General features: G+C 29.7%; 1 protein-coding gene across 1 annotated transcript in view; it reads right to left on the bottom strand.

Moving 5' to 3' along the window:
• Window positions 1-2,066: 2,066 nt before the first annotated feature.
• LOC141292112 (WD repeat-containing protein 7-like) overlaps window positions 2,067-17,832 on the bottom strand; it is a 39,535-nt gene continuing 23,769 nt past the window's right edge. Inside the window, exon 3 of the mRNA XM_073824068.1 lies at window positions 2,067-2,308. Within this exon, the coding sequence (XP_073680169.1) occupies window positions 2,067-2,308 (242 nt within the window). The remainder of the gene's footprint in view (window positions 2,309-17,832) is intronic.

The raw sequence follows: 17,832 nt of genomic DNA, 5'->3' as shown, positions 1-17,832 counted from the left end.
CCAAAGTTTTCTTTATTTCCATGACTATGAACATTGTAGATTCACACTGAAGGCATCAAAACTATGAATTAACACATGTGGAATTATATACACAACATTTCTTGCCTTATAAATGGGGTTGGGACCATCAGTTGTGTTGTGCAGAAGTATATATAGTATATATAGAATTAAATAATTTATAGAATCAAATATAATTCCACATGTGTTAATGCATAGTTTTGATGCCTTCAGTGTGAATCTACAATTTTCATAGTCATGAAAATAAAGAAAACTCTTTGAATGAGAAAGTGTGTCCAAACTTTTGGTCTGTACTGTATATATAAAATTATTATCTAATTAAATGTAATAATTTATTTATTTCACCAAGAAGTCCACTATGAAATGTTATCATTTTAAAAACAAGCTAAATTAACTCAGGTCTGTCTTTAAAGATTCATCAGTTATTGTGAAAACTCAATTCCTCTCTGGACAAAATGAATGCCATTTTTACTTTAGTATGCACTTACTGACATCATATGAAGTACAGTGTAGAACGAGACTTTCAGCCAAGCATCTTAAGAAGATATAGTGTGTTTTAAGTGTATGTTTGTGTTGTTGAAGCTGAGCGTAGCGCGTCTGACCTGCTCTCTGACCTCTACAATCATCATCTCAGCTCAGGTCACTAAAGCCTCTCATAGTTGAACACTACAGTAATGAAGTGTGTACTGCAGGCGTCCTGCGGGACTGGATCTGTTAATCACTCCGTTAAAACCGCTGCAGTCATCAGAACGACACGTCCGTCGTGTGTGAATTTCATTGGGCTGCTTGTGTTTTTGTGATTATTGCAAACGCTGATGATCGGCACGGTGCCGCTAGAAATCCTGGTTAGGCTGCAGAGTAATTAACTCCTGCCCTCGGCTCCGTCTACAGCAATTAAAGCCACATTATTACTCATCATAACGGGCTGAAGAGCTTTATGAAATCATGCTATCAGAGGCTCAAACACTCGCAGATGCTTCGCCCATGACAAACAACATTATCATATCAATGTAATTTTATATGAATTTTTGAATTTTATATCATATATATATATAAAATAAAAAGAAAAAAATAATAATACAAATAAAATATAAATTAATATAGAAATAATATAAATAATAATTTTAATTTTAATGAAACTACAATAGTATTGCAATATTAAAAGACACACACACGCACAAAACAAAACCAAAAAAGTAAAAAAGTAAAAAAAGAAATATCTCTATCTATCTTTTTAACTAATAAGATTGACAATATTAAAATGTGTGACATTTTATATACTGAGCACAGAATTGAATATATTAATTTATATAATTAAAAATATACATATATAAACTATACAGACCTACAGTACATAAAACCATATATTAAAAAAACAAACAAATAAAAATCGCAAAAACACATTTAAGCTTCAAAATTAAAATAAAATAGAAAAGAAAAAAAGAAAAAAATATTATTTATATGTATTTTCAGTTTAAAAGTGTAATTCATAATGAGTAAAATTAATAATAATAATAATAAAAATAAAGTGACATTATATCATACAATTATTGACATATATTTGATGTTTGTTGCAAAAAACTGAATAAAATTGGATTTATAAATCATTTTAAATAATGATATTAATTGAAAATTGAAATAAAATACACCATTAGAAAAGAAACATTGTATTATAAAGCTAGGGAAATTTGTCATGTATACATTTGTAACGATTTATAAGGCAATTCCTTAATACTGAATAATTCTTATAACTAAGTAAATCGTATAAAATAAAATAAAAAAACATTATAGCAAGAGCATAATAATATACAACTATTGCCATATATTGCAACAATTGGTGTTTGCTTGAAAAACTGTAACTGCAAATATATGTAAATATATATGTGTGTGTATATATATATATTTTGAAGACAAATTTGTACCCAAAAGTGAGCTAAACCTGACAAAATCTCCAAAAACCTCTCTTTAGGGACATCCTCATTTGTAAAACTGGTATTTTCGGTGTGTGGGTCAGGATTAGTTTATAAAGTGTATAAGTACTGTATATGCTATAGTTTGTACTCACAGGTGTGACGGGCCAGTGAATAGTTGGATCCGCCGGTGGTCAGACCGAAACCGTCGGGCGCCTGAGTGCTGGTCCGAGCGCGGGACGGTAGTTTGGGAGGTTCGATCTCTGCGCCGAACTCTGCTCCAATCACACCCAGCAGAACGATGGCCGTCGCCTGCTTCCTCCGCTCCTCATAAGAGTTACAGATCTTCTTAGCGTTCGGTGGAAGGTTAGACAGACAACCTACGGACAGACAGAGAGATTCAATAAAACACTAAATAAAACAACATTCACAGCTCATTTCTGCATTTTTCTGAGAATGTTCAATGGAAAATTATGTAGAGAGATAAAATAAAATAAATCTATAAGTAATAATTTATTTAAAAATATAAGCAAATCTTTAAACATGATAAAGTAAAAAATAATATATGGAAATGTAATTAAATTAAATAAATACATAAATAATTCTTTAAAATGTAAGTAAACCTTCAAACACAATATAGTAAAATAAATGAATCATTATTAACAATTATAAATATAAAAAAGTAAAATAAAATAATATTAAATATAAGCTATTCTTCCAAATACAAGTAAATCCTTAAAATAAAAAAACAGATTTTTCAGAAAATGCAAATCAAATAAATTAATAAAGCATTTTATTAAAGTATAAATATAAGCAAATCTTTAAAAATAGTAAAATATTAAAATAAAATAAATAATATTAAATATAAGCTATTCTTCTAAATACAAGCAAATCCTTAAAATAAAATAAAAAACAGATTTTTCAGAAAATGCAAATCAAATAAATTAAAGCATTTTAATAAAGTATAAATATAAGCAAATCTTTAAAAATAGTACAATAATAAAATGAAATAGATAATATTAAATATAAGCTATTCTTCTAAATACAAGTAAATCCTTAAAATAAAATAAAAAAACAGATTATTCAGAAAATGCAAATCAAATAAATTAAAGCATTTTATTAAAGTATAAATATAAGCAAATCTTTAAAAATAGTACAATAATAAAATGAAATAGATAATATTAAATATAAGCTATTCTTCTAAATACAAGTAAATCCTTAAAATAAAATAGAAAAACAGATTTCTCAGAAAATGCAAATCAAATAAATTAATAAAGCATTTTAATAAAGTATAAATATAAGCAAATCTTTAAAAATAGTACAATAATAAAATAAAATAGATAATATTAAATAAGTAATTCTTCTAAATACAAGTAAATCCTTAAAATAAAATAGAAAACCAGATTTCTCAGAAAATGCAAATCAAATAAATTAATAAAGCATTTTATTAAAGTATAAATATAAGCAAATCTTTAAAAATAGTACAATAATAAAATAAAATAGATAATATTAAATTTAAGTAATTCTTCTAAATACAAGTAAATCCTTAAAATAAAATAGAAAAACAGATTTCTCAGAAAATGCAAATCAAATAAATTAATAAAGCATTTTAATAAAGTATAAATATAAGCAAATCTTTAAAAATAGTACAATAATAAAATAAAATAGATAATATTAAATATAAGTAATTCTTCTAAATACAAGTAAATCCTTAAAATAAAATAGAAAACCAGATTTCTCAGAAAATGCAAATAAAGTAAATTAATAATGTATATTGATAAATTATAAATATAAGCCAATCTTTAAAAATAGTAAAATATTAAAATAAAATAAATAATATCAAATATAAGCTATTCTTCTAAATACAAGCAAATCCTTGAAATAAAAAACTGATTTTTCAGAAAATACAAATCAAATAAATTTAAATAAACCCATAAGTAATTCTTCTAAACAGAAGTAGATTTAAAAAAAAAAAGAAAGAAAAGAAAAATTAATTAATTACAAGTAATTACAATTAAAGTAATTAAAGTAAATCCCTAAAAAACATAAAATATAAAAAAAAGATGCAAATTAAAGAAATTGAAATAAAACCATATAAGTAATTCTTCTAAATATATGTAGGTCTTTAAAAATAGTAAAACAACATAAATGAGTAATTATAAATTTTATAAGTAAATCCCTAAAAAAAAGAAGTAAAAATATAGTAAAAAATAAATAAATAAAATCCCCTTTTTTAAGAAATAAAAGTGATATGTGACCCTGGACGACAAAACCAGTCATAAGGTTAAATTTGACAAAACTGAGATTTATACATCATATGAAAGCTCAATAAATAAGCTTTCTATTGATGTATGGTTTGTTAGGATAGGACAATATTTGGCTGAGATACATCTATTTGAAATCAGAAATCTGAGGATGCAAAAAAATCAAAAAGACTGAGAAAATCACCTTTAAAGTTGTCCAAATTAGGTTCTTAACAATGCATATTACAAATCAAAAATTACATTTTGATAGGTTTACAGTAGGAATTTTACAAAAAATCTTCATGGAACATGAACTTTACTTAATTTCTTAATGATTTTTGGCATAAAAGAAAAATCAATAAATTTGACCCATGCAATGTATTTTTGGCTATTGCTACAAATATACCCCAGCGACTTAAGACTGGTTTTGTGGTCCAGGGTCACATATATAACATGTTGCTTTGTTCTGATCAGAAGAATGAGGTGAATTAGTTGTAAATGTGTGACACCTGCACATAAAACATCCACAACTCGTGTCACGTCTGAATTAACGCTGTGGCGCTCGTGGAGCTTCGGCTTTGTGCTCCAGCGTCCAGTAAGTGCTCTGAATGGAGTGTGAGTGTATATGTGTGTGTGTGTGTGTGTGTGTGTGTGTGTGTGTGTATGTGTATGTGTGTGTGTTAGGGTCATGGTTAGGGGCTTGTGCTGGAGGGGCACGTGCTGCCCACACACACACACACACACACACAGAGAGAGTCATAAAGAGAGCCAGAGGGGTGTTTGCTTGCGGAAGTGTGGGGTGCGGTCGGATGGGGCTTCTTTTGTTACCAAACGTGTGTGTACCACAGGAGCCCCTCCAACACGGGACACGCAATTAGTCTCTCTCACACACACACACACACACACACACACACACACACACACACACACACACACACACACACACACACGTGCCTGAGGCCACAATGCAGAGATGTATGATGCTGCAGAGCACAGATATTACAGTACAATCTGCTAGGAAGGATAAAAGCTTCATTTCTTCTGCACTCATGTCAATTAACACATTAAAAATGGTTCTAATATCATCTGGTTGAATGTTTGTTTGAGTCTAGAACAGAAATACAGTACAAAAATAAATAAATGTTCAAATTTTAGTGGATTTACACATTTTGAATCCTTAGTTTTAGTTTTTTTGTGTACATAATATGTATTTACTAGGGCTGTCAAAAATAACGCGTTAACGGCGTTAATTATTTTGTTGTTGTTAATTACGTCAAATTTTTTAACGCATTTCACGCATGCGCAGAGTGACGAATTATTTGTCAGGAAAATGGTTGGGGAGCTAGAGGCGAGATGGAGCAAGGTGAGCCTATGGACGGATTCAAATATAAAAAGAATGATGATGGTACAGTTAACAAGTACAAGCCTGGGCGACAGCCCCTCTGCAACTGGAGTGGTTAGCCAAGCTTAGGCCTGGTTCTACTGCGGTAGACGGTGCTATATACCCTCAAACGAAAGCAAACCAATTGAAGATCTGGCAAACAATCCAGCGTTGTTCATCTCCTGACTAAGTGTAGACGCGATGTAAATAAAAGATTCATTGTGTAGCTTAGAAAGCTTTATTGATTATAACGGAACGTTGTGAGATCTCTATGAACTAAGATTTGTGACGCTTTTAGTGATAATAAAGGGAGCGCGCTTTGCACTTTCCATTCCATCCATTCAGAATTTGTATGAAACTTTCGTTTTTCTTATGTTTTGGGAATTAAATCTGCATAGTTATGCTGGGTTCATTCTCGAAAGAGCGGTGACTGACACAGTGACAGAGTGGAGAGTGGAAGATACATAAAGCCGTTTTGCAGGTCATCGAGGCACCAGCTCAATCATTTGCATTTTTTCAGTGGAAGCAATTTAAAATTATCCGTCATTTTTGCTCACAAAGGAAAAAGTAATACACCAAAAAACGTTGCAGTGTTTCTATAAAATAAAGAAAACAAAAATGATGCGCTTTCTGTCGTCTCGTTCTTGAACAGGAGTGCTTAACAAAAATAAAGCTAAATGCATGCCTCACAGACATGATAAACATATCTATAGAAAGTTTTAAATTATTACTTAACGAAATAAAACAAATCGAAAACAAAAACTTGTTTAATATGTAATCCTTAACGATAAATTTCTCTCTCAAGGCGCGTCCAAAAATGAGATTGCAGGATCTTTGCGACATTGACTCACATTGAATACACTTTATTAATAAATAATTCAGATATGTCTTTACTCTTTCCCCGACACATTTATTATTTATTTTTGCCGGTATTTTGTGGCAAGTTTCAGCCTACTGCGTGCGATTGAACGCGGATCTCTTCCAGTTGCGCCATCCGAGCCGTTGTCGAAAGTAAAAGCGAAAGTCTCGTGTTGTTTCCACCAGCGCAGCATAATTGATGGATGTCTAAAATATAAAAAATAAGGAGTAGCCTAAAACAGGCCCGATGCGGGCCCTGGCATAATATGAAAATGTGAAAATTATCTGTGTCCTGTTATTTATACTTTGGTATGCATTTCAGAAAAAAAATGGTTAGGATTCAGGTGTCGTTGCAAATAGTGATTAATCATGATTAATCCACTGAAAAGTCTGATTAATCTGATTAAAAATTTTAATCATTTGACAGCCCTAGTATTTACATTTATAAGAATTAATTTATTTAACGAGTAAAAATTGAGTTAAATTATTGTTTTATTTTACTTTATTATTATTAAGGATTTAGTTATTTATATGAATTAATTATATGGGTTTCTTATTGAATTTTTTTAATTTGAATTTGAAATTTATTGAATTTTTCTGAATTAGTTTTTTTATTTGATGTTACTTTATTATTTAATTTTACTTTACATAATTTGTCATTGAATATTGTAACAAAATGAATGGCTGTTTTAAGTCAGTTCTTCCTCTGTAGGTTTTCACTAAAAATGAGTAAAATTATTGGTTATTTGTTTATTTTACTTTATTGTTATTCTTAAAGATTTAATTATTTATAAGAATAAATTATATGAATTTTTTCAGATTTTTTAGCTTTAATATTTTATTTTACTTTATTTTAAATATACATAAATTCATAATAATAATAATAATAATGTATTTATTTAATTAGCATTTCCTGAAAATGTATTTATTTTACGGTCTTGTCTTTTTTACATTTAAAATAAGTGATTTTAAGGATATATTTACAATTTCCTGAATATGGTAACAAAATGAATGGCTGTTTTAAGTCAGTTGTTTTTCCCTTTCTGTGGGTTTTCATTAAAAATTAGTAAAATTACTTTTCTGAAACTGCATCTAACACTGTAAAGTTTAAGAAAAGCCTCCCTCTATTTAACGCCCTGATGTTCACACGAATATAATCAGTAATTCCAGTAAAACCACAATGCAATAAATCATAAACTAATATTTGATAAATGAATCTGTGTTTTCCAGTCTGCAAGTCTTGCATTTAGCATTGAAGCCGCTTGTAACTGCAGTTATTAAAAGTATAATTTATAATAGTAACATGTACAATGCCATGCAGACTGTAAAAAAGTGTTTAATTTGAGATCAGAAACAAACGAGAAATAAATAATAGCACTCAGAAGGACACTCATAAGTTTCTCTTATTGCATTGCAGAGGCCCGAGCCGATTTTGTCTTCATTGCTGTCCGTTTATTTCTAAAAAATCATATTATTTCATTTTTTCCGACATCACACTAAAAGGTCTAACCTGATTGGCTCCATTAATGTTTTGTGCTCTGACAGAACGAGCGGCCACATCTCCGCTGATTCAATTTGACCCCGGCCTCGTCTGACTGGCTCACGGCTGACCTCTGACCTCTCAGGACACAGCAGCACTCAGAAACAAACCAGCCGCTATCAAAACCTCCACATAATGTTCATGTAATCATGGACCAAGACATTGATCTAACAACTCACACTGACTACATCAACTCAGAATAATCAGAAATAATTATTTTTTTATGTTTTGATTATAATAAATATAAAATAAGAAATAAAATAAATTAAAAAATAACCATTTTATCTGTTTTTTTTTGTTTTGATTACAATAAATATAAAAAAGGAAGACAAAACAAAAGATAAAGCACTTTAAAATACTTAAAATATTTTATATAATAAACACTTATATAAAATTATTATTATTATTATTATTATATGATTATATTAATAACAACCAAAATATAAAATTAATTTTACTTTAATTTTTTTTATTAACAATTATATTTTATATTATAACAAATATTGACACTATTTTATAATTAAAAATATTACATTTTAAAATATAAACTAACTGTTTATTAAAATAAATAATTGCTTCATAGCAGAATCCATAAAAAATATATCATAACATTGTATTTTTTATAATACATTCTTATATTAAATTATTATATTATTGTATATTTTATTACATGACTATATTAATAAAAACCCAGATACAATTTATTTTAAAATAAAATAAAAGTGTATTTATGTGTATCTAACATGTATCTAATAAAATGAGTCCTTCAAAGTTTGTTTTGATAAAAATCCTATAACTTTAATGACTTATAATTATATATATAAATAAATAATAAGCTAAAGCACTTTAAAATGCTTAAAAAAAGTAAAAACAACCCAGATATAGTTTATTTTAAATGATAAAATATAAAATGTAATTGTAAAATATTTTAATATAATAAAATTATATTTTATATAATAAATACTTATATTAAATTATTATTATTGTATATTTTATTATTATATGATTATATTATTAACAACCAGATATACAATTTATTTTAAATGTTAAATACAATTATTTTATTATTTAAAGATTATATTTTATATTCTAACAAATACTTACATTATTTTATAAATAAAAAAATATTACATTTTAAAATATAAACTGACTGTTTATTCAAATAAACAATTGCTTCATATCATGTTTTGTTTTTTGTTTTCTCTTCCTTTTTTAATATTTTCTTTATTATTGTAATCAAAACAAGATAAAACAAAAGATAAAGCACTTTAAAATACTTTAAATACTTTACTTTGCATTTTTCATGTTATAAAATTATATTTTATATAATAAATACTTGAATTAAATTATTATTATATTAGCATTATTATGATTATTGTATATTCTATTATTATATGATTATATTAATAACAACCAGATATTACATATTTTAAATGTTAAATACAATTATATTATTATTTTTAAATTATATTTTATGTTCTAACAAATACTTACATTATTTTATAATTAAAGAAATATTATATTAAAATATAAACTATCTGTTTATTAAAATAAATAATTACTTCATAGCAGAATCCATTAAAAAATATATATATATTTTACATTTATATTTAAGCATATTGTATCTTCATAGGCTATTAAATCTAGAAAAAAAAGAATATAGACTCTTTAAATGCACTTTGCAAATAAAAACCGTAAATAAAATTTTTAAATACTTTTGAAAAATAATGTAAAACAAAAACAACCCAAATATAGTTTATTTTAAATTATAGAAAATATATATATATTTTTAATATAAATTGGCTGTTTATTAAAATAAATAATTGCTTCATAGCAAAATCCATTAAAAATCCATTATATATATCTTTTGTTGAGTCTTTTTCTAGATTGAAGTTTATAAAATATCTGTATTTGTTGTAGTCTGTCATGTAATGGCCTATAAAGATATATATATATATATAGACTACAACAGATACAGACATTTTATAAACTTCAATCTAGAAAGACTCCATAAAAGACTCTTTAAATGCACTTTAAAAAAAGTTTATATTGGTTCTTCTAACAAAATAAGTCCTGATAAAAATCCTGACTTTAATGACTTATGACTTTAAAAACTGGGTAAATCATATGCTTTACAGACAAGAAACTGCTACAATATTTCTAAAAATATATATGTATATACAAAGCATTACATACTTAGATTTTGTTTTATTAATATTTGCTTAATTACTAAATCTTATCCCATTTTGTCCATTTTATTTCCCTTTGTGCATTTTACTTTGCTCAAACCCTGTTATGTTTTAAACTTGAAATGCATTTTCAATATATTAAAGTTTTCTCTATATTTACTGGGTTGTTTTTGTTGTTTTATATCATATAACGCAGTCCAGGAGTGTTGCAGCAAAAGAAAGATTCGCCGCCATCAAAGCAAATGAAACGTGACAATAGAAATAAGTGCCAATAAACTGAGAGGTGCTTTCATAGTTTCACTGCCAACAGAAATCACTCACAAACACAGCATAAGTGCATTTCCATGCGTTAGTTATTAGAAATCAGAAACATAAACACACACACAGAGTCAGTTCAGGTTCTGTGTATGAAATCTGATGTGATGCGATCATCTTTGTTTAATCAGTATCTGCGCGCTTCTTACCAGCAATATTAAAGACCAAATCAAAGCTACGACAACAAAACAAACACTGAAATATTGATAAATCCTCAGAGGAGCAGAACACCACCTGTGTGTGTGTTTCTATATGAAGAACCGCTACTGCTGCTATTAATATTACAGATACCACTGTATGGAATACTTCTAACACACACACACACAGCGCTTTCACAGCGACTTCAAAATTTTAGATTTGCTAATATTTTTTTCTAAAGAAAGATAGACATGTATAGTGATGAAAGCCAAAATATTAAATCTCATGGATGAATATTTACTGAGTAATCCACTATTTTGTAGAAGGAGGTCAAAATGGCAATTTTCACCTTAGATTCAGAATCAAGTTAAAAGGGGTTAAAAATGACTTCAGAAAGATGGCAGGATCATTATCTTATTTATACACAGAGATGGGTAGTTACATTAGTAAAATCTGTTGACTTTAGCAATCCTTGTTGCATTATGTGCCAATGGTGACCATTCAAAAAGGACAAAACAGCACTTTTCAAGTTTTTCTCCAAAGTTTGCATGCCTGTAACTCAGGAAGTATTAAAGATATTTAAATGCCCTTTTAGATGTTGGGTCTTAACAAACTTTCCTTTTGCCATCTTTATTTTTAAGGCCATATATGGTTCGGTTCCAGAGATATTGGAATTTAAATATGGCTCCAGGAGTAAATCGTTAAAATGTGGACATTTTCAGTGGTCAAAAAACAAATGTGGGTCAGTTTGAAACAATATGATACTTATTTTCTTTGAAAGAGAAATGTCTAAAGAACAAATAATGTTAAAACTAGAGATGTATCTTGTTTCTTTCTGTCAAGACAACTGCATTGAACATACCGGTCTGAGTGCCATAAATATTATTTTTCCAAATTTGCATGCCTGTAACTCAAGAGGTATTAAAGATACTGCAATATGATTCTAGATTCTAGTTGTTAATAAACTTTTCTTTTGGACTCTTAAATTTTAAGATCCTACATCATTCAGTCCTAGAGATATGAGGATCTCAATTATCCAGATCGTCCAGTTTGTTGAATGGTCGAAAAAAAAAAAAAATGTTGGTAACTTTACAGATGATGTATTTTATTTAAAGAACAATGTCTGAAGAAGAAATAATGTTGAACGAATTGTGCTGTTTCCCCATTTTTGAATGGTTACCATTGGCACATAAAGCTCTGTGTAAAGTCATTTTTAACCCCTTGTAAATTGACTCCGTATCTAAGGTGAAAATTTCCATTTTGACCTCCCTCTACAAAATAGTGGATTACTCAGTAAATATTCACCCATGCCATTTAATATTTCGGTTTTCATCACTATACATGTCTATCTTTCTTCAGAAAAAATATTACCAAAATCAAAAATTTGAGCCGGTCACCAAACAGTTTATTAACAACTAGAATCTAAAATCATATTGCAGTATCTTTAATACTTCTTGAGTTATAGGCATGCAAACTTTTGAAAAATAATTTTTATGGCACTCAGACTGATATGTTCAATGCAGTTGTCTTGACAGAAATAAACGAGATACATTTAACGAGATACTAGTTTAACATTATTTGTTCTTCTGACATTCCTCTTTAAAAGAAAAGTAGAATTGTGTTTTTTCAAACTGACCCACATTTGGTTTTTGACCACTGAATGTGTACATTTGAACGATTTACTCCTGGAGCCATATTGAAATTCCAGTATCTCTGGAAGCGAACCATATAGGGCCTTAAAAATAAAGATGCTAAAAGTAAAGTTTGTTAAGACCCAATATCTAAAAGGGCATTAAGATATCTTTAATACTTCCTGAGTTACAGGCATGCAAACTTTTAAGAAAAACTAAAAAAGTGCTGTTTCCCCATTTTTGAATGGTCACCATTGGCACAAAATGCAACACAGTTGGCTAAAGTCAACAGATTTTACTAACAGAACTATTAATCTCTGTGTAAAAATAACATTATGATGCTGCCATCTTTCTGAAGTCATATTTACCCCCCTGTAACTTGACTCTCAATCTAAGGTGAACATTTTTCTTTGTTTTTTTTTCTTTGGTTTTTGACCATATTTAATTTTATGGAGCCATATTTAAATTCCAATATCTCTGGAACTGAACCATATAGGGCCTTAAAAATAAACATGCCAAAAGAAAAGTTTGTTAAGACCCAATATCTAAAAGGGCATTAAGATATCTTTAATACTTCTTGAGTTACAGGCATGCAAACTTTGGAGAAAAACTTAAAAGGTGCAGTTTCCCAATGTTTAAATGGTCACCATCTGCACATAATGCAGCAAAGATTGATTAAGTCAACATATTTTACTAATAGAACTAATCTCTGTGCAAAAATAAGATAATGATGCTGCCATCTTTCCGTGATGGCAAAATTGGTGAAAAAAAAAATATTCACCCATGCCATTTAATATTTTGGTTTTCATCACTATACATGTCTATCTTTCTTCAGAAAAAATATTACCAAAATCAAAAATTTGAGCCGGTCACCAAACAATTTATTAACAACTAGAATCTAAAATCATATTGCAGTATCTTTAATACTTCTTGAGTTATAGGCATGCAAACTTTTGAAAAATAATTTTTATGGCACTCAGACTGATATGTTCAATGCAGTTGTCTTGACAGAAATAAACGAGATACATTTAACGAGATACTAGTTTAACATTATTTGTTCTTCTGACATTCCTCTTTAAAAGAAAAGTAGAATTGTGTTTTTTCAAACTGACCCACATTTGGTTTTTGACCACTGAATGTGTACATTTGAACGATTTACTCCTGGAGCCATATTGAAATTCCAGTATCTCTGGAAGCGAACCATATAGGGCCTTAAAAATAAAGATGCTAAAAGTAAAGTTTGTTAAGACCCAATATCTAAAAGGGCATTAAGATATCTTTAATACTTCCTGAGTTACAGGCATGCAAACTTTTAAGAAAAACTAAAAAAGTGCTGTTTCCCCATTTTTGAATGGTCACCATTGGCACAAAATGCAACACAGTTGGCTAAAGTCAACAGATTTTACTAACAGAACTATTAATCTCTGTGTAAAAATAACATTATGATGCTGCCATCTTTCTGAAGTCATATTTACCCCCCTGTAACTTGACTCTCAATCTAAGGTGAACATTTTTCTTTGTTTTTTTTTCTTTGGTTTTTGACCATATTTAATTTTATGGAGCCATATTTAAATTCCAATATCTCTGGAACTGAACCATATAGGGCCTTAAAAATAAACATGCCAAAAGAAAAGTTTGTTAAGACCCAATATCTAAAAGGGCATTAAGATATCTTTAATACTTCTTGAGTTACAGGCATGCAAACTTTGGAGAAAAACTTAAAAGGTGCAGTTTCCCAATGTTTAAATGGTCACCATCTGCACATAATGCAGCAAAGATTGATTAAGTCAACATATTTTACTAATAGAACTAATCTCTGTGCAAAAATAAGATAATGATGCTGCCATCTTTCCGTGATGGCAAAATTGGTGAAAAAAAAAATATTCACCCATGCCATTTAATATTTTGGTTTTCATCACTATACATGTCTATCTTTCTTCAGAAAAAATATTACCAAAATCAAAAATTTGAGCCGGTCACCAAACAATTTATTAACAACTAGAATCTAAAATCATATTGCAGTATCTTTAATACTTCTTGAGTTATAGGCATGCAAACTTTTGAAAAATAATTTTTATGGCACTCAGACTGATATGTTCAATGCAGTTGTCTTGACAGAAATAAACGAGATACATTTAACGAGATACTAGTTTAACATTATTTGTTCTTCTGACATTCCTCTTTAAAAGAAAAGTAGAATCGTGTTTTTTCAAACTGACCCACATTTGGTTTTTGACCACTGAATGTGTACATTTGAACGATTTACTCCTGGAGCCATATTTAAATTCCAGTATCTCTGGAAGCGAACCATATAGGGCCTTAAAAATAAAGATGCTAAAAGGAAAGTTTGTTAAGACCCAATATCTAAAAGGGCATTAAGATATCTTTAATACTTCCTGAGTTACAGGCATGCAAACTTTTAAGAAAAACTAAAAAAAGTGTTGTTTCCCCATTTTTGAATGGTCACCATTGGTACAAAATGCAACACAGCTGGCTAAAGTCAACAGATTTTACTAACAGAACTATTAATCTCTGTGTAAAAATAATATTATGATGCTGCCATCTTTCTGAAGTCATATTTACCCCCCTGTAACTTGACTCTCAATCTAAGGTGAACATTTTTCTTTAAAAGAAAAGACACATCATATTTTTTCAAACTGACCCACATTTGGTTTTTGACCATATTTAATTTTATGGAGCCATATTTAAATTCCAATATCTCTGGAACTGAACCATATAGGGCCTTAAAAATAAACATGCCAAAAGAAAAGTTTGTTAAGACCCAATATCTAAAAGGGTATTAAGATATCTTTAATACTTCTTGAGTTACAGGCATGCAAACTTTGGAGAAAAACTTAAAAGGTGCAGTTTCCCAATGTTTGAATGGTCACCATCTGCACATAATGCAACAAAGATTGATTAAGTCAACAGATTTTACTAATAGAACTAATCTCTGTGCAAAAATAAGATAATGATGCTGCCATCTTTCCGTGATGGCAAAATTGGTGAAAAAAAAAAGGGAGAAAATTGCCATTTTGACCTCCCTCTACAAAATAGTGGATTACTCAGTAAATATTCATCCATGACATTTAATATTTTGGCTTTCATTACTATACATGTCTATCTTTCTTCAGAATAAATATTAGCAAAATCAGTTTTTCTCAATTTAAGTTGCTTTAGTTTATATATATTCTTATATATGACAAAAACAACAGGAATACATCATATTTTTTGTTTGTAAAGTGTGTCTGTGCATCTTTCGTCACAATGAATAACATGCTTTACTATTTTATCTAATAAAGTGACATTTGAACATTAAAAATACTGCTGTGACTGTATTTGGAGGCCAAATATTTTGAATCCAATATGAAAGAAACGGCCTTTACATTCTGCAGGTGCCTAACATGGCCGCCGTCGATCTGTGTGTGTGTGTGTGTGTGTGTGTGTGTGCGTGTGTGTGTGTGCGTGTGTGTGTGTGTGTGTGTGTGTGTGTGTGTGTGTGAGTGTCTGAATCAATACCACGGTGCTGCATTCAAGGTGAAACCAAATCAAACTGTGATGAGGAACACAGCAGACGCTCAACACAACACACACACACACACACACACACACACACACACACACACACACACACACACACACACACACACACACACACACACACACACACACATACACATAAATCACAACTGTACACCCTTCAAAGCTGTACACACCATTGACAAATAACAATAAAATAAGAAAACAAAAAAAGGTCAAGTATTTAAAAAATCTGTCAAATCAAAAAACACTTCTGAAATAAAATTATTATTTTTTTTAGATCATAATAAACACTACTTATAACATATAAACATATAAATCTATGAAATATATTTTTATTATTATATCATTATATAATTTTAAAACAGCAATTTACTGTTAAGATTTTTTTTTTAAATAAAACAATATTTTCTATTTTAAAGTATTCCAATTATATAATATACTTTTAATTGAAATATTCTAATAAAAATACAATATTTTACAACAGTTATAATACTTTTGGTCATTACAGAATTTTAAAATATAAACTGTATATAAATAAAGTTTTTAATGAATTAAAATAATTATTAAAACAATTACTTTATATTTGCATTACTTTCATTTATGTCAGAATTCATAAAAAAATGAAGTTTTCTCAAAATGAGTTTTTTTCTCCTACACAGAGCCATAAATCAGTTCAGTAGCACTTACACACACCAAACTTTACATTTTTATTCCTGTCTATATTCCGAAGGTTTTTACAGAGCGATTTGTTCATATATAATTTGATTTTACACATTTTATTCCCCCCAAAATGGTAAAAAAAATACATTGTTTTCTGTCTGTTCTGTTTTTTTCTGAATTATGGAGTGACAAAATGAGATTATCCCCTCTGTAAAAACATTTGAAAATTAAACAAGAATTTTGAGAACTACTTCATCCAGTGTTTAGATTTTGTACTAGAAATGTATGCAAATTAGCACATATTTCATTAAATAATGCCTCATTTGCATATTTAAACCTAACATTTTAAAAAACTTGTAACACAAAAAATGCTTGCGATTATCAATGTAATCAATCAACCGAGTAAGTAAGGTGATAACTATTAGTTTCTTTTTTACCCTATTCACCTGCAGTGTCTCGCCTTAAATGTTCAAATGTTTAAGAAACTATTATTCCTTGATTTTGCTTGATGTTTTTATTGCTTTGTCTGATGCATTTAATCCAATCGCATGATCATTGTCATCTGTCAGTGTTTATCAGTCGGGCTGTTTTCACAATAATATTACAGAGCACACACTGCCATCATTTTGACTCCTGCCATTATAATAGGAGAAAATGGCTCTGACGATCGGCCGTTTTGTAATATTTCACGTCGGATGCAATAAGCGACAGAGCAAACGCTCTTCGGGATGGATTAGGCCGTCTCTTGCATCGGGTACACGATATTGATTTATGAACGGTATCGACGGCGTATCTTTAATACCGGCCGATCTATTGTAATGTCATTGCACGTGAATCGCATTTGCCGCTCCAAACAAAATCAGCTAAAAAGGCCGGACGACTGCTCCGTTTCTCTGCGTATTTCCATCTGAAAAACGGCCGGATCGGAGAGGACGGATAATAAAATTATCAAAGAGGAGAAAGCATCAATTAAACAGAGAGAGGGAGACGGAGAACAATGAGAGAGATGCAGCAGACGCTCCTTCACGCTGGGAAACGGATCAATAGCATCATGTGCTCCGACTCGGCGGATTCGCTCCGGCGTTCCTGCGGCAGCCAGCGCTCCGACATCATGGATTATCAGCTCCCATGATGCACTGCCTGCTCCGCCGGCCTGCGCACCCATTGATCACCGATACGCAGGCAGGTAACATTTGATAGCAGGGGATTGTGGGAAAGGATTGATCTCTGCCGCCCTACAATGCAGGAGCAAGTAATCTCATGCTAGGAAATAAACGCTGTTTTCGCTCTGCACTTTACATCCAAGACAAAAGCAAACGCTCCGTTTTGTCAATTCGGTTTCAGTCGTTCTGTATTCCTGAGAGTCTGTTTTGTCCCGAGGAGTCTTAAAACGAACCACGAAGGAC

Source organism: Garra rufa, chromosome 19 (genome assembly GCF_049309525.1).
Source record: "Garra rufa chromosome 19, GarRuf1.0, whole genome shotgun sequence".
NCBI classification, from domain to species: domain Eukaryota; kingdom Metazoa; phylum Chordata; class Actinopteri; order Cypriniformes; family Cyprinidae; genus Garra; species Garra rufa.
The sequence above is the reverse complement of the archived record's forward strand: the minus strand, read 5'-3'. Positions and strand labels throughout refer to the sequence as shown.